This window comes from Amphiprion ocellaris, chromosome 19 (genome assembly GCF_022539595.1).
Source record: "Amphiprion ocellaris isolate individual 3 ecotype Okinawa chromosome 19, ASM2253959v1, whole genome shotgun sequence".
NCBI classification, from domain to species: Eukaryota; Metazoa; Chordata; class Actinopteri; family Pomacentridae; genus Amphiprion; species Amphiprion ocellaris.
In genome coordinates, this window is record NC_072784.1 from 1,144,228 (window position 1) to 1,162,670 (window position 18,443).

At 43.7% G+C, this 18,443-nt stretch overlaps 2 protein-coding genes across 5 annotated transcripts in view; both read left to right on the forward strand.

Moving 5' to 3' along the window:
* Positions 1–18,443, forward strand: part of hoxb3a (homeobox B3a) — an 87,077-nt gene that overhangs the window by 34,514 nt on the left and 34,120 nt on the right. For all 4 annotated transcript variants that reach the window (XM_035947916.2, XM_035947915.2, XM_023269744.3 and 1 more), the window contains exon 2: positions 11,966–12,317. The gene's annotated coding sequence lies outside the window, so the exon portion shown is untranslated. The remainder of the gene's footprint in view (positions 1–11,965; positions 12,318–18,443) is intronic.
* Positions 4,562–10,091, forward strand: hoxb4a (homeobox B4a). Its single transcript, XM_023269757.3, has 2 exons — positions 4,562–6,609; positions 8,108–10,091. The coding sequence occupies exons 1-2, from the start codon at positions 6,132–6,134 to the stop codon at positions 8,410–8,412; spliced, it is 783 nt and encodes a 260-aa protein (XP_023125525.1). The 5' UTR covers positions 4,562–6,131; the 3' UTR covers positions 8,413–10,091.

The following is an 18,443-nucleotide window of genomic DNA, read 5'->3' on the forward strand; positions in this document are numbered from 1 at the left end:
CTATGACGCTGCTTAATTAGTTGAGCCTAATTAAGCCACTTGGGACTGTGTGACTCTGGCAATTATTTTACATTTCTGTATCCAAAACCACTATTTTTCCAAATCTGACATATTTAAATATAATTTTTTAGCATCGATATCCTCCTATAGCTGCATATTTTTGGACTTTAAATCATCCTGGGGTCTAAATTCAGCCCCACACTCGGGTATCACTGAGGGTGAAGGCGAGGTCGTGGTCAGAGGAGGGTTAAAGGTCACTCTGGACAACTTTCTCCCTTTTAGCCTCAAAATCAATCCAGATTTCTAACATATTCTACTGCTTGCTTCATTCATACTAACAGATAACTACTATGCTAATAATTTAGGTCTCTAAATGCACCAGGAAATTTTCTGGCCTTTGCTCTAGTAGGAAAAAGAACTAAAACAGAACAAAGAAAATCGTTGTTAATATCCCATCTGGCATAAACTGCGCTCCGAAATGGTGAAGAAAAACATGCATCGACTATGAATCAAACTGAGGTTTTTTGTTTTGTTTTTTTTTTGCAGCGGTTTGGACTCAGAACTACGTCAGAACTGCTGCGGTTTTATCAGTTTGCGTCCAGATGTGTGTCTCTCTGCTGCACATGGTGCAGCATGAAGGCGGTTTCAGCGGTTTGTTTTCCTCTGCTGATTGCTAATGCGCCGTTTCTTTGATTATAATTCGACTGTGGAGGAAAATGCTGCGATTTTTACAAAGACTGTTTGTTTCCTTTTCATCGTTTGTGCTCCTCTATCCACACACAGACTGCGCTAATATTGAATTATGGCGTGAAGTTAGTTCATTTTCAGACGCTGTTAGCATGTTTATTAGCAACAGAATATGATGCAGTTTGATTTGATGCGCGTTTCTGGTCGACATTGGAACGTTGCTGTGCAGCTTTTTTAGCTTTCAGGGCAGGAAAATAGAAATGACTCGTCAGATTTTACAGTAGAAAAGAAGCAGATTTGGAGCTGTAGAGGTGATTTTACTCTCAGCTCTGGGATCTGTCGTTAATTCCTCCCTGCTGGTTCTATTTCCCAGCTCTACCTGACCCTCCTGCTGCATGGTGAAATTCATTTCCAGCCTTCCTCTCCTCCCCTAAGAGCTCAGAGTTTAGCTTCCACACAATAAAATCCAGAAAACAGAAGAATCCTGGAGGACCAGGCCTCTGCAGCTTCATTTCCCCCCTCTGCCCTGAACTTTGCATGACAATAACCCCAGGAATGGACCCCGGTTTATTTTTCAAGCTGCACAAAAGAGCAAAACTGCATTTCTCTTCTTGGTCGTTGTCCCTGTAGCTTTTTTCACGTCGGTAATATTTCAGGACATTGACATGTCTGGTCGCTGCACATAATGAGGCCGTTTAACCCTTCAATATGTTCATTTTAATTCTCAAGGCCTGATGCTGGGGGAAAATCCTTTGTGGCTTTTTAAAAAAATGATGCGTAAATATAAAAATCTGGCTTTATCTAGTTTATCTAGCAGGATACTATTTTATACGGAGCTGATAGAGGTTTATTTTTCTAACACACCCTTTATTTTTACTAATAAATCTCACTATTTAAAAACAAACCCTTACCTTAATGTTCATTCAGATTAATCCATGTTAAAGTTTTTAAACCCAGCATGCAGTGACAGCAGCTACGGGAAGCTGCTGGGACAAACTTGTTAGAAAAAGGAGGATTTCAAGTTATTTATTCTAACGCGGCTCTCTTCCGCTCCCTGAATATTTTATTGCTTTTCATTTCACCCCTTCCCTCCCCACCACTCAAAAAAACAAAAAACAAAAAAACCTTTCAACCTCCTGGAAGCTTCTATTTGCGCTTGTTGCTGTTTGAGCTGTAAACGGAATTGACCCGCAATAAGTCCCATGTTTAAATCCAGATCCTCTGACCTTTATGTCATCCTCTCTGCCTCCACTGCCTCTCAGATGAAATATTTCCTCACATCACGTTTAAATGCTACATCTGAGGCTGAGATTTTTCTTATTATTATGATTATTTTAAGTGTGGAGCAGCTGCTGCAGTTGATCCATTGTGTGGTTTGAAAACAGGACGGTCTGGTTTGTCCAGGTGGGGGTGGCACGGCTAGAAAACTGCTCTTAAAATGTAAAATATCAAATTAAATAAAGGCCGAAAGTAATGATTTTAGTTAATATGGCGTATTTTAAGTTAGCCTGTACACACATATGATATTTATTTAGTTGTTTTTTTATTCAAAAGGACCAGATAGCTGTTTAATCCGTGCGTGTGGATCTTTGTTTTACGCGCTGACCTCTGGAGCCGAAAACAAAAGAGCTGAATGGCTGCTGCTGACAAACTTGACAGAGGGAAGGGAAGTGCTGCAGTCAGACCAAACACACCTTGATCGATACCTGCGCTGACCTGCAGCAAAGAGGGAGGTCAAGGTGACAGAAATACGCCCACACCTGTGCAGAAATGGAACAGAATGGAGTAGAATAGAGAAATAAGGGTGGTTAAAATGAGATTAGAGGCTAGCAGTGAATTTTCCCTCCACCCTCCGCTCCTCATGTCCGGCCTTTGGTGATGTATGAGCAACTTTTGGAGGAAACGGAGAACAGCAATATCGCCTGCAGCAGGGAGGGAGTGTTAGTGTCACAAAATCAATGCGGCAGCAGCGTTAGAGCAGATTGAAATTACATGGAAAATATAGCAGGGAGTCGTGGATACATGAGAGCGCGAAAAGCACGAAGCTCACATATTAATCAACTTATTTTATTTATATTTGCACCGAAATGATGCATTTTGCGTCGCTTATTAATGTGATATTTTATTAACTAAAAGAACGAGGTCACGGTTAAATACATTTACAGAGGATTTTTTTTTGTATTTTGTTCATTTACTTTTTAAAGAAAGAAAGAAAGACAAGACAGAGAACATTACAGATTGCAGGTCGTCGCTGCTCGGATCGCTTTTTAATTCAGTTAAATCAGTTTTTTGGAAACAGAGTGCATTTCATTTACCATTCTGAAGGCATATTTATCCATTTATTCAGCACTCCATCCATTCTTCAGTCAGAACACTGGGAACTATTTCTGATAGGACAGCGTTTTCCAGTGCCAAGTGATTTGTCTTTTCTTTCATTAAATTGCGTCCATTCTGTTAGAACGGTCCACGGTTTGAGCTGCCAAGATTTTTTTCCATCCTTCCCCTCCTCTTTTTTTGGAATAATTACAAATGTATTTCTAATTAAATTTGATGTGGGCATTACGTTGGTAGAAAGTTTGTTGTAATTTTGAATCAAACTTTAGTTTTAATCGCAGTAAATTGACCGAGAAAATATTCAATTTGGAGATGCAAAAAAGTCACTAAAAGAGGCCTCAGTCCACGTTAGTGGCAGAGTAGAATAATTTAATTTGCCATTATAAAGGAAATAAATAACAGATTTTATATGATGATAGTATTCCAATAATTCAGGGCTCTAAAACGCGCGTTCTCGCCATGGTTTGAGAGGAATTAATCCACGATCATTCCATTGAAATAAAGAAAACAGGCCTTTATTTGTGCAGTCGGGATTTATGTTTAAACTTGCAGATGGAAACAGAGTACTAACAGGCCTGGAAAGCAGCTCGGAGCTCACCTGTCCTCCCTTCTCTCCTCCCTTCTCTCCTCCACATTCCCAACAAACCGGCGCACATTTATTTTCTTATTTCACCAGCTTGTTTTGCTCTATTTGTGCGTTGGCCTTTTTTTTAATCGACGCCCTCCAGTTAGAGGAAGTGTTCCAGCATTATAACTTCATCTCCCAGATCCCCACCAGCGGTGAGGAGGTCAGCGGTCAGAGGCAGCACTGACGGATGGAAATATCCCCGTGTGGCGGCGGCGGGGAGTTTATGAAAGCAATAAAGGCCCATGTACGGTGTGGAGCCGCGCCTTCAGAGAGCCCATGTCTTCTATATCTACCCTGTAGATCCGGATTTGTGTAAAAATCATTAAAACAATCACAAATTCGCTTCTAGGGGAGTATATAGTGGATTTATACGCGACGGCAGCGATGGATCCAAACACAGGGAGGCCTTCGGCTGCTGTTATCAGGGTGGAAAGGCTTTATTAAGCACATTTTAGATCTGAATTCGTTTATGGATAAAAACGGAAACGTGCAGATTTTAAATAAAATGCATTTTAATCGTAAAAATAAAGAAGAAAACATCTTTATTTCAGGGCTTATTTGATGTTGAATTAGAACAGTTTGTGTCTTTTTCTCCCCCAAAGTGCTGAAAACTCAATCCAAGTTTTGTACTTTCGGTTTTTTTCGATCATCCAACCGCCTCCCCGCTTTAAAGGCCAACTCCAGGTTGAATTGAACTCTTTTTATTTATTATTTGTCTGGTTGAAAAATGATGCGGTCGGCTTTACTGTTCATTTAGGAGGGCGTAGGAGGGGGGAGGCTGTGTGTGTGCGTGGGGGTTGGCGGGGGTAAGGTTTCGATTTAGAGACGGTCAATTTTCTCGAAACAAAGGGCTTGGATATCTCCATCATCTTGGCTCTGTGTGTGTGTGTGTGTGTGTGTGAAGGGTACATTTAACATTTAATCCTGCTGATAACACCCCAGAAAATGTACAGCATCCTTACTGTGCACGGAAAACAGCCGCTCTATTCTATTCTATTCTATTCTATTCTATTCTATTCTATTCTATTCTATTCTATTCTATTCTATTCTATTCTATTCTATTCTGATATTTCATGTTTTGTATTAGTGTTTATGAGCTTTTTGTCTTGTTTTAATGCTGTTGAAATTGCACAAAGCAGATGTATTGCTTAAATGTAATTCACTGTGAAACCTCTTAGTGAGAAATGCTTGTTAATTCTGCTGTCTGTTCGTCTTTTCTGTGCGTAATGCGGGTCAAATCTTTTAATTGTGGGTGTTTTGCATTCGTTTATGATACTATAAGAGTGGCAGCAGCAGAAAGTGAGAGTGTATCACACATATCAGTGTGTTAGTGTCTGAAATGAGCAGCAGCTTGTGTGAGCAGGTCACGGTTGGATCCATGAATTCCCTTCAGCAGAAAGAAAAACAACACAAAGAGCGCTGGATCTGTGCTCAGTAACGCACAGCTCAAGGGCAAAAGCAGCCTCACGCACGCACGGTGTGGATGTGCCCATATGGACTTACTATGCCAGTGATGTTAATATCAGAAAGTGGAGGGAAATAAATCCTGTTTATTCATGCAAACCCAGGCGGAGCTGCATTACTATGCGAGGGGAGTTAGACGTGGAATGGGCGCCTGTTGGAGCAACACGGGGTTTTAAAAAGGGGGAAACGGCGCTGAATTCTCGTTCTTAATGCAAAGGTCTACGGGTGATTTAGGAGGCCGTGTAACCTGAATTAGTTGATGAATTTTCTATCGATCCTAAACAAGCCAGATTTATCTCTGACACGGAGCTGCTGGGTGGCGGAGCAGCAGCCGGCCAGGCCACTCTCCCACTCCCCGTTATTAGCGATTTAAAAAAAGAAGAGGAAAAAAGCAAAGCGCTTTGGCAAGCACGTCCCTACACACACCCAAGTATATACACAGAGGGTGGTGCAGGCGCCACTTCAAATCCCCCCGAGCGCTTTCTCTCTGCTGCTTCTTTTTTCTTTATTTTCCTATTTGAAGTTCCAGCCAGACGCGTAAGAGGGGGAAAGGGTTCGTTTGCAATAAGGGAGGACTTGTCGTCTGTGGCTTACTGTACTCTGTTGCATGTGCGCGTGTCCGTGTGCGCGCACGTCTCCATTTGGAGCGGAATGTGTTTTCAGCGTGTTGTTATTGTTGTGATCCTCTGGCTGCCCACATGTGGCGGGGAGACATCCAGGGAGGGACGGGGCGGGAGAGGGGGAAGTATGGAGCGCCGTGAATGCCCACAAACTGAGGCCATATGATGATGCGCGTGCGGGGGCCGTGTATATGCTTAATCCCATTTCCTTATCCGGGGTTCGTCCTGGAGGCGCGCCATTGGCCAGCCGCCGTCACGTGGCTTCTTAACTTTGTTCACTTGACAGAAAAGTAGGAGGGTTCAACGGAACAGGAATAACCGAAGAGTAAAGGGATGAGATATAAATTTTAGTTATATATTTTCCGAGTAGGTGCAATTCCACAAAAAGACTGAAATTAATGGCCATGAGCTCCTATTTGATCAACTCCAACTATGTGGACCCGAAGTTCCCACCGTGCGAGGAATACTCTCAGAGCGACTATCTGCCCAGTCACTCTCCGGACTACTACAGCTCCCAGAGGCAGGAGCCTGCTGCCTTCCAGCCGGACTCTCTCTACCACCACCACCAGCACCACGCACACCACCACAGCCACCACCAGCAGCGAGCCGAGCCGCCCTACACGCCGTGCCAGCGCGCATCGCAGCCCGCCTCGGTGGTGATGTCCCCCCGGGGTCACACCGTCCCTCCGACCGGGCTGCAGACCACCCCTGTCCCGGAGCAGAGCCACCGCTGCGACTCGGTAACACCGAGCCCGCCTCCGCCTCCGCCTCCGTCCTGCGGTCAAACGCCCCACAGCCAAAGTACTTCTTCCCCCACGAGCACCCGCAAGGACCCGGTAGTCTACCCGTGGATGAAGAAAGTCCATGTAAACATCGGTAAGAGCTGCATGCAAACTTCTTTCTCTCTCTCCCCCTCTCTCTCTCTCGCTGCGCCTTTGTGCAGTCAGCTAGGTGTCCACCGTCACAATCTACGGCTTCCCAGCTCTGTTCTCCGTTAGAGGCAGGAGAGTAGCCCTTGGGTCAAGATTTACGACCGTCTGTTTGCAGGGCCAATATAATTACACCCCCCATAAATTTTTATTGCACCTCTCCGCTGAGGTGCCTCTTGAAGTCCGATCTCCGGCTCGTCTGCTCTAATTCCTCGCCTTATGACAACTCAGACCGAGCCCATAAGTCAGCTTTTATGCTTTGGTAATTTGATTTTAAGTGGTCGGGTTGTATAAACGGTGTACTTTACTCTGTCGAGCCTTCCTTCCCCACTCGTTGTTCTAGGGGAAGGAAAGTTTTATGGCAGCTGAAATATTCATGTTTATGGAGGAGGCCGTAAAACACTAATGTAAAAGCGAATAGCTCCGGTCTGTTATGGCTTCTCTGTGATGTTCCAACATGCCTGCTGCATGCTGCGCATTGGAGAGCCGGAGCGCGTGTTCGGGCGGCGACAAAATGCCACTTTTGCAAAGTCACCTTAATGCATTCAGTCGGTAAGAAAAGCATTTCTTTTATTTTCTCTCGGCGGAGTGATTTCAGCTGTCATAAGGCTCTCTGCTGCAGCAGGTCCGCTCTGCTGTCCTCTTGTAGTTTCCAGGTTTGTTGAATCATTATCTAGTCGCCATTCAGTGCCGTCGTGTAGCTCTGCACCCCCCCACCTCCTCCACCTTTATTCTCCAGTTAGTACAACAGACAATGCTACACTCCCTGCTTCAGGCTGTGCATCTGTGCATTAGATCACTAAAAGACAAAGAGAGAACCACTCCGAACCGCCGCTGCTGTTTTGGTGCATTTCTATTTTCTGATCTGCGTCAGACCAGCTCCGTTTCTCAGCCTTCAGACCCCTGGTTGGTTCACATCACAACATTTGGACACCAGCGTCAGGCTGAGAGGATTCACACCGCCGCAGGGCCCGAATGACACCTGACGACGTGTTCACTGGAAATGCATGGAGTGTCAAAAAAGAGAAAAGAAAACGCTGCGTAAAATAAAAGAGTGTTTGTGAAAGCTCGGGATAAAAGAGGTTCTCACAGGGTTACGGCCATTTTACGTCCTGTGGGTCCAGCCGCGGTACCCAGAACTTTAACTCTCTCCCTGCATGACGATTTTTGTTCTTACTGGGGCTCAGTGTGCATGATGCGGTGCTCCTCTTAAACGAGCCACAATAAATAAAGAAATGTAACAGAATTAATATTTCTCCTGCAAGCCTTTAGAGGACTAATAACGCTGCTGTTGGTGATTTTCTAGCGCGATAGTGCATTGTTGTAAATTAGAAATATTTAATTTCATAGTCCAGGCAGCATATTTACATATTATTATTTGGTTGTGATTATGTTGTGTGTTTGTTCTGCGGTGGTTCACGCGTGTCTCCGTTGTTCTCCCACAGTGAGCTCCAACTACACGGGGGGCGAACCGAAGCGCTCGCGGACGGCGTACACGCGCCAGCAGGTTCTGGAGCTCGAGAAGGAGTTCCACTACAACCGGTACCTGACGCGCAGGCGCAGGGTGGAGATCGCGCACACGCTGTGCCTGTCGGAGCGGCAGATCAAGATCTGGTTCCAGAACCGGAGGATGAAGTGGAAGAAGGACCACAAGCTGCCCAACACCAAGGTCCGCTCCGGGGCCAGCGGCGGCAGCACAAACTCCCCGGCTCTGAGCGGATCCCAGACCCGCTCCTCTGGACCCCTATAGCCCGGTACCGTGGCTGTCTGTCTCATGTTTGCCCTCCCCGGTTCCCAAACTGAACGCCGAAGGGGCAAACACGCTTGTAACCACCGGAACCTGCACTTTGGAGCGGAATAACGGCTTCCTGCTGTGGAGGGGGAGATGCGGCCCTGATCTGATGTTACTCTAGAATATGACGCTCTGACGTGGGAGGGGTGGAGGGGTGGAGGGGAGATTTCCCATTCAGAAAATATGAAATGAACAGACAGTAGGTGAAGGAGACTGAAAGAACTGAAAACGATGCGGCTTCCTGGCTTTCAGCACCCTCTCTCTCACCCTGCTTTTTATTTCTGTCTTTTTATACTCCTCTCTCTCTCTCTCTCTCTCCCTTCCTCTGACGGTAGGCTGAAGATAATGTTCCCGCGTGTGTGTGGGTTCTTTCCTTTTCTTTTTCTATCCAAAACTCTCTTCTCTCTTTTTTTTTTGGTGAAGATGGATCCTCGTTTTCATCTTTAATCATGCCAAACTCGGGCCCCATTTGTCATGTTTACTCTGCGGGTACAAAGCAAAGGGGTGAACCGCGGCTCTGCCCATTACCCCTCACCCCCTACACCCCCTACACCCCCTTCCTCCCCCATCTCCAAACCGCCAACCCCCCCATCCCGTCCGCACACACGCACGTGTAATAAATGGAAGTGTGGTTTGGTCCAGAGCAGTATTCCTCCACTCTGTCCGTCCTTCGAGCTCTCTAACGTCTACTATAACCTCCGGTATGATCCAAAACCACAGCGGACAGTTTCTGCTGTTTCAAGTATAATTGTTTCTGTTTTTGTTTAATGACAAAATATAGCTTTTGAAATTTTAATTCTAGTTATTTTTGAATTCAGTGTTGATTGTAAAATGATGCTGTTGTTGCTGAGAGGAGCGTCTCTGTGGTCCGTTGATTGTTCATGTTGTGATGTCGTTATACAGGGAAGCAGTGGAACAGGGTGAAGTTAAAAATACAGAGAAATTAATAAACAGGGTTTATAAAGCTGCCTAACACTAATAACCACACCAAAATACTGGTACAGATAGTCCGAGAACACATTATAAACACAGCACTATTGCAATGTACTACCTATTACCTCAGTTGTACTTATATATATTTTTATTTTTTTTGGTCATCTTTTTTTCTTGCTCGTTTAATGAAGTGACAGCTTTTCGAGCTTTTATATTTTTTGAAATTGTGTGACGAGTTATTATAATAATTATTATTATTACTACCTGCAATACAATTCTTGTATTCTTGTATGTGGAAAGTTAAAAAAATGTAATTTAATTATAAGCAATTGTTCTAGAAAGGGACATTCAGAAAAATAAGGAGCCTCTTTTTGCATGAACTGTGTTGATTTTATTATTTTTCTATCTTTTCTCCGCACATTAAATGCGCGTACACTTACTTTCTCCCCTTTTTTCCTTCTCCTCCTCATCTCTCTCTGTTCCTTCACTTTGTGACACTTTTTAGATATTTTATTCTGCAAGTGTTTATAATTGATGGTATTTTATTTACATTCCAAAGATGAGTTTCTCTCCTTATTGAAGATGATGATGATGATGATGGTTTAGTGTTGTTGGCTCCTTTCTCTGCTCATGCCTCCTCAGTGTCTCCCTTCCTATTATTTGTAAATAGTTCATAGAAATTTAAATAAATGGCTGAAAATGTATCATTTTCTATCTTCTCTTTTTTCTTCTTTCAAGATATTTTGCTCAGTTTCTTCTAAAATCAAATGTCTATATATGATGCCTTATAATCCATACATACAATTTAATATTTAACTTCACATTTTATTACATTATTTTCTAAAATGTCTAATTTTGAAACAGCATCGTTTCCTTTTTTGTATGTTTGTTTTCCCCAGCGCTTCCTTCTCTCTCCCCTCATCGGGTTTTTCGGTTGCAGGATGTATTTAAAGCAAACACACACCCGCTTCCACGCGCACATAAATAATTTAATGTAATTTCACTGTTGGTTTTTGCCTACAAAGGCGCAGCAACCTGTCTGGAGAAATCAAGAGCCCGCGATGATTAATCTGTCCCGGCCGTGAGTGATCTTGGTACATTACGTCCTGTAATCTCGTTTTAAATCACAAACCGTCCCTCCGTTTCACTCCTGTTCTCCCGTTAATTTAACGGCTGCTCAGATGCGCCTGCACCGGCCCGACACCGAGCACAGAACCCCCCCCCCCCCCCCCCTCTTCTGCTGGTTCTGAAGGGAAAAAAATTAAATAGTTTCTCGGTTCGTGGTCTTTTAATGCTTTAATGAGTACAATTTTTGCACAACACTTTTTTCTCTCCTCCTATCGGTGTTTTCTGGACCGGTGCTGTGCGCGCATGTGTGTGTTTTTTTTTTATATATTACAAAAAGGGAGCGGGCCAGCGCCATAGCTCAAACCCTGACAACCAAATAGATAATCAACAAGACGAATGGCTTCTTTTGTAAGGCGCGGCTCCCGTATTAATTTTCATTTTCTTTTCTTAGAGCAGGTATCGAAAATATAGAGCAAGAGGGGGGAGAACGAGAAAATAGCATTCCTCTCGATGAACTTTAAACAAAAAAAGTGTGCCCCCCAAATTGGTCCGCTCGTATTCCTCGGCCCAGAGAAGATTCCCTATTACTTGTTGGCTGATTTCTCCCTGGGCCTCTTGCCACAGAAACTCCCTCTGCCCATTTATCTGTTTTCTTCCTATTTATGAAAGGCTCCTCCAGTGCACAAAAACGCGCCCTCCTATCAAACTGTACACCTAGACGTGCTCACACGCACAGACACTGCGCCAAAATGCGTAAAGCCTCACATATGGCACGCTGGGGCCTATGGAGGATTGCATTTTCACACATTTAAGTGTGTCATTATTGTAATAATCAATTTTTCTGTCTTTTAATATCAACCACTCCGCTCCGTAGTGTCTTTTCACTTTGCCAGATCACGCATTATTTCCAGCTGTTGAAAAGGAGACGCGTATATATATTTCTATATATATTTCTAATATTGTGGAGAGTATAATACTGTGAGCTTTAATACCCCCTCCTCCACGCACATCCACACTCCCTCCGGCGGTGTGCACCTCTCCTCACATAAAGATAATATTTGTGTCCGAATGCTGTAATTTTCGCTACACACCGATTGTCCTACATGTGAGCATCCAAACACCCAGTATCCACACATATGTGCCTCTACAATAACCCCAAAAGCCCCAGAGCACTAGCAGTCCCAGTTGAAATAAATGAATTAGAGTGCGGGTTGACAACTGCGCACAATAAAATCCACCGAGGAATCCTTATTCTTTTTACCCCTTTTTTTAAGCCTCCTTTATCAGTCGAGGCCTTCTGCTGCTTCTGTGAATGGGAGCAAATTTTTTTGTGTGGATGCCCACCCCCCAACCCAACCTTCTAGAAAAAAAAAAGTTCACCGCCATTATTTTGTGGACAGGACAGAGGGGACGGCACCTCAAGAAAAATGCGAGAATTATACAAGAAAAAATCATTAATCACTTGTTCTTCTTTAAACACTTCTTCTCCTTCTCTATTGTCATCCGGCAGCCACACACAAGACCTTCTGCCAGGAGAGAGGGAGAGGGCGAGGAACCGAGAGAGACAGACACAGGAAAAGAAAAAGAAGACGTCTTGGAAGACATCCCCCCTCCCCCTCCATCCCTCCCTCACACACACACTGACACACTCACACATAAACACTAATACATACCTCCCCTCCCCACCCATCAGCAAGCTATGTTTTACACCCCACAAGTATCCTAGCATAAGAAAAAAAAGTTTTTTCTCCGTCATTGGAAAGAAGAAAATCCCTCCAAAGAAACTTCAACAAACCAGTGAGAGAGTCCTCAGAGCGCAGGAGAAGATGGCCCCGAGGTTACTGGCAGGGATGGCGTCAAAGGTAAGAGGCCTGGGAATTTAATTCTGCCTCTGCTTTACTATCTTTAGCTCACTTGCTTCTCTGTGTCTGATGGCTCGGTGGCGTTTTTATGGTTTTATTGCCCCTTGCGCATTTGGCGAGGTCAGGCGAAGGGGGCATTTATGGCCGTGGGGGCTTTGATTTTTAAAGCAGGGGCTTTTGGAATGGAGTATTTGTGTTGGAAAGAGGGCGTTTTTGAGGGTGTGTGTGTGTGTGTTGCTTGTTTTCTGTTTTCTCTGAATTTGTGCAACTGTTTCCGTCTCCTCCTTTTTTTTCTACAGCGGTGTCACTTCTGCGTTTGTTTGTCACTCGTGAGGCCTGAGCATCTGTTGGTGTGCGTAAAATGTGCGTCTTTTACGCACAGGATTTGTAGGGGTAGGAGACAGTCCACGCGCAGTTTTACTATTTTTTTAAATTCCTCTGTACGCATTTTTTGTTTTTGTTCAGCTTATATGATGACATTGAACTACTAAGGTAGAATGGGCACCTATGCAGGCTCACATTACTTGGAAAAAAATCTGAAATGTTGCAGCTAATGTATGACAGAAAGGCCCCAGTGAATAATTCCTGGTTCACCCGGAGCTTATTATGCATTTTGTCTTGGCTGTGTTTCTGTGGTTATAAAGTGTTGCTGTGGTTTAGGCCTATAGCTTTTAATGAGATACTGCGCGTGTGTGTTTTGTTCGCCAGGTGCAAACACGCTTCAGAGACAGCGGTGGGAATATGAATAATACGACGTTCAGTTGGAGAGAGGGATGCAAGGGGAGGAAGGAGGGTGAGAAAGAAAAATTAAAAGAACTGGGGGGGAGCGCTGGTTAATGGATACTCTCTCGGTTGCGCTCCAAAACAATTTACCTCGAAAACAAACGATCTGCGAAGCTTTCCAAATGAACTGCGAACGATCGCCGCTCGCCGTGCGCGCTCAGGCCTCTGGGATCTGCTCAGCCGACCGGTGAGGGCGGCCTTAGGAAGCGCACTCACTCCTGTTTGACCTCTTCAGAAATCAATCTGCGAGGGATTAAAAAAAGGAGAGGGTTCGTTCAGGTGGAGGGGGACGGGGCCACGGCGTGATGCGAAAAGTAAGAGAAACAAATTGCAGAAATATAAGAGTATCACAGAGAAGGTAAGAAGAGAGAGAGAAGGAGGAGAAATCGATAGCCATGCAGGGATAGCGGAATAGCCAAGCTGCGGACACCGAGGGTTCAAACAGGGGACACGTTTTTCTGACCGATGAGGTCCACTGGCTCTGAAGTCAGAGGCTGACCCGTGGTTACCCCCCTCCCTCACACACACACACACACACACACACACACACACACACACACACACCACACCCACCCCCACTACTCCTGGCCTCCCTTGACCCCACAAGGTTGCTGGACCCTCCGCTCCCTCGGACATTCCCAGACCTCCGGAGCCCCCGGGCCACTTAGTCATAACAGGCCGAGTTCAGGGCACTGTAACCCGGGGGCACGGCGGCGATATCTCCGCTCCCACAGCCAGACGGACACACAGACGAGCCGTCCACCGCAGGGGTCAGACTCAGGCCACTGCCGACTGTCAATGGAACTAGGCTGGCTGAAATGCTCAAACTAATCCACAAACATCTGCAAACGTGTCTTCAGGGCCTGAAACAGTTTGTTATTTAGAGCAGAGCTGTCAACTTGTGGTTCCACTGTCATTTAAGAGCAGCGTAAAACCTGAAGCGCTGCAGGATCCAGTGAGACATTCTGACTTCATGCTGTACAGTCAGTCAGGTCTGTGAGACTGGAACAGAGAAAATGTTCAGCCTGACGCTGCACAGCTTTTGGACAGACCTGGACCTTTGTGTAAACACAACCTGCCCTCCTGACCGCCAGCTGAGAAGCTGCTGAGAAAGCTTTTAACTTCCTGCTCTAGTTCTGCTCCCGTATCACTATAAGGCATTAAGGAGGAGAATTCAGCTTTGGTTTGGTCAAAATTCAAAACATGGCACAGTGATGTGGCAGTTTATAGCAGTATAACAGTATACAGTATAATGATGGTGGGATTCAGTGAGCTGCAGCTATTATTATTTATCGGTTTTGTGCTGCTGGTTATTTTCCAGTAATCTGACCTGCAGCTGGCTGGTGGTGTGATGATGTGAGCTGGGGATTCATCAGAGGAACATAAGGGCAAAATACTGCTGGCCTGTTTAGTTCCACTTTTCTTTAACTGCTATAGAATATTTCCTGTTCAGAGTATGTTTCATGTTATATTTCCACCTTAAGAAATGCAGCATTTAACAGCAGTTTATGTGATTTCTTGCACCTTATAAAACCCACCAGTGGGACTAAATTTACACTCACTAGGTGTGCAGTGGAGCTCTGTTAAGAATCGGCCTCCAAACACACCACGATGACTAACAAACAACAGGACTAACGAAAAGGGAATTAAAATAGTTATCAGTCACTGATCTAAATATTTACAAAGAAATGATACTCTCAGCTCATGTACCTCAGTGTTCTGGAAGGTCTCTGCATTGGGAACAGATGCTCCTCTTAAACTTTTATTCTCTTGTCACCTTGTTGCCTGACCATCTTCTTAAACGAGCCATATATTTGACATATTACAGTCATTATAACTCGATAAAACCGGCCGTCCTGCATCATGAGGAAGCTTGACTCAGTTATTCTACATCTTGTGTAAATTGCAGAAGGATGAGCTGCATATGATGTGTTTTCTAGCAGGTAGATTGTTTAATGTGTGTGAATCCTGCACATAAATACTGTATGGCTCAGTTATGTGCCACAGAGCAGCTGTGGAAAAGGTCCAGATGTGGCTAATCCCTCTTATTCGGCTGTTTTTCCTTCAGATAGTTCTATCTGTGACAACCTACCCAAAGAAATCCACTTACAGCAGATAAGATGCTGCAACACCATCATTCACAATAGTGTAAGAGGAGAAAGGTCAGAGGTCACAGTACCTGATTTTCTGAGGGTTATTGGAAATCTTTAGGAGCTGATGTCAATACCTAGTACAGAAGGATACTGTTTTTCGTTGTCTTATGTAGGGAATATTTTGCAAATTAAGCCTAGACTCGTGACTTGAATCATACAAATCCAAACAGCCATAAAATTATTAAAACTACAAATTCAAAACACAAACAAGATTTAAACCTGAATCTTCTGGGATAACTTTCAAGCATCCGTTTTGTTGTTGCTGGTGCAATAAGGAGAAGCATTAAGTAAGAATTTGACAGATGTGTAAAAAAAAAAAACACAGCGGTACAAAACACAGATGCACACAACTATAGCAACATGACAGACCTACAGGAACAGAGTGGATGAGTCTGGTGAGTTTATCCTCAAAGTTTCTGATGGAGAATAAAAAAAACAATCAATTGTTTGATTTAGGGAAGATTTCTGTTCATTGCAGGATAAACTAATGTCTCCAAAGCTTCCTAACAAGCTGCTATTCACCGATAACAGCCAAGACGGTTCAAATCACAACACAAATAAGCAAACCATGTGACAGAAAAGGCATTCAGTGTGTTTGTGAGACCTTAAGGATGTATTTCAGTGAGAAATGTTGCAGTCAGGTGACACAGTACTATAAATATATGACAAAACATAATCCTATGGAACATCTTAATGCTAGCTTTACTTCTCAGTGATCTACAGGAGATGCTGTGCAGCAGCTGATCAAGTTTCTCACACTGAAACCTTGAATGGAGCTAATGCAATTTCTACCCTGAGCTCATGCAGGTTCATTAAAAACACGCAGGTTAAATTAAAACTCTGGCTGCCCTGCTGCTATAGGAGCACGCTGAGCTTTTATCCAGTGAAAGCAGACATCCCTTCTTCCTCTGATTCCTGCTCCTGTACCAGGCTAAGTGTTGTTTTCTCTGCAGCTTTATCACTTAGTCCTGATGCTCGGCTCCATCCAAAGGGAGATTTCTTTTTGTATTCTCAGTGGGATTAGCAGTTAAATGGCTGTGAAGTAAAAGCCGTGAGCAGCAGGAGGCCACAGGGAGGCAGATCTCACTCAGACCTGCTGCACTTTTACACGGAGGAGGGAGTTTTTTCTGGTTTCTGAACAAAATGCTGCTTTTGCAGGGTAATCTGTAGGCTTTAAGGGGTCACAAAACTCCCACGGACACGCACTGTAACATGCATGGCACCAGTGCATCTCAGTGGTTCCCAAACTGGCACTCACACAACCCAAACACAACAAACTTCTCTCTCTCTCTCTCTCTAGCCCGGGGAGACTAGCGGTGGTTTGCTAATTGCCAGACAAATCGCCCACGTGTTTTTTCCTCTCCTTCCTCTTCTGGTTGCTTCCGCGTTGCCCGAGAAATTTATTATAATTCCGGAGAGCGCGAGGAGTCGAGGAGGTCACGGTGCAGGCGCATGGGCTGCAGGAGGAGGTCGTCATGAGAGATATATGGCTGCCAGGCTGTGTGTGTGTGTGTGTGTGTGTGTGTGTGTGTGTGTGTGTGTGTGTGTGAGCCATTTAAAAGTAGACACGTATTAAGTATTAAAAAGAGAGAGCCAAATAATGGCTGCCAAGTTGCACACAGTTTCTTTTTGGAGGCGGGCTGTGGGAGTTTAGAGCTGTGGCATGGTGTGCCTGGCTAGTAAATGATATTCTAAATGTTCAGGCAGTTATTTTAAATAATTAGCCAAATTAATAACTTGCTTTAACATTGTTATATCCCAAAGAAATGAAGAATTTAAAACAACTAATTGGAAGTATCTTTCTAGTTTTCATTAAAGCCAAAACTATGAATGATAAAATGATGAATTCTACCTGCAGGTTTTTAAAAAATGCATTTCATATCTACAGTTAAATCACAGCTGGATCTTTCAGAGGTCTTGTCACTGATAATAAATATATTAGAATGATGAATAAGCCCCAGACATGCTGGTTTGTGACACTTAGAATCCAGTCTCCTTCACTGTAAAGACATGCAGCTGCTGCTCAGTGTTAGAACCCATGATGCTGCATTAGCCTCCACTACAGCGTGATGATCCTAAAGCATTGTGCTCATATCCGTTAGATGTGAGTGATAAATAGGCTTCTGTGGCCCGTATGACTAATGGCGCAGCATTAGGCCCGTACACGCGCATTGATATACAGGATTAACCAACCTCTCTTTACCTTTTTACTTCAATATCCTAATGGCAAAGAGGCACCGGCTGCTGGTATAAAATACAGCCGAGCTGCACTAACGAGCTGTGGGCAGCAAAATGGGAGACACATGAGATTACAGGTCCGGTTTGTTTATTATGGGGCGTTTTGTCGAAGGTTATGGAATGGAAGATTTCATAGATTTAAAAAAAAAACTGGAAAATAAGAAATTGAACAGTAGAAATGATCAATTTGGTCGTGAACTTGCGTTTAATTTCACAATAATGTCAAAGACTAAAAAAGAAAGGCTAATGGCTAAGGCGCAGTAAGACAATAATATATGAACTATAGTTGGTAAAGAATATGTTACTGATCATTATTTATATGCAGAATAGACATGGTTTGCAAAATGTTTCTTCCAGCATGTGTCTACAGTTAATTTAAATGCTGCATTAAAAATAAATTACAGTTTATATGAAGGCTCAAAAGCTTAAGAATACGTGAGGAGTTCTGTTATTGCAGGAATCAAAGCACAGCGATTCACTCAGCGCTTAAACCAACAGAAGTGGTGTCCACGTGAGGATGTAAAACATATAAAGTGTAATTGATTCTGTACAGCAACGCTGCAGGGCTCTCTCTGAGGCTTTACTAAGTTAACATCAGTGCAGGCAGATCCAACGCTGCTCCAAAGTCACTGATCCAGTCAAGTCTGACAACAAAACGAATCAAACAGCAGCTGATTAAAATGCACCGGATCTGCTGTTTAAAGGCGGGTTCTCATAAAGGATTCCAATGCCCAGATCCTGCCTCTGTCATTAAAATAATCAAACAGTAATCAGAGAGTCCAAACTTATAGATGCACTAAAAAAAACAACAATGTGTGGTGAGTCAGATGGGATTGATTTGGAGATGTCATTTTACACACACGCATATATATATATATATATATATATATATATATATATATATATATATATATATATATATATATATATATATATATATATATATATATAT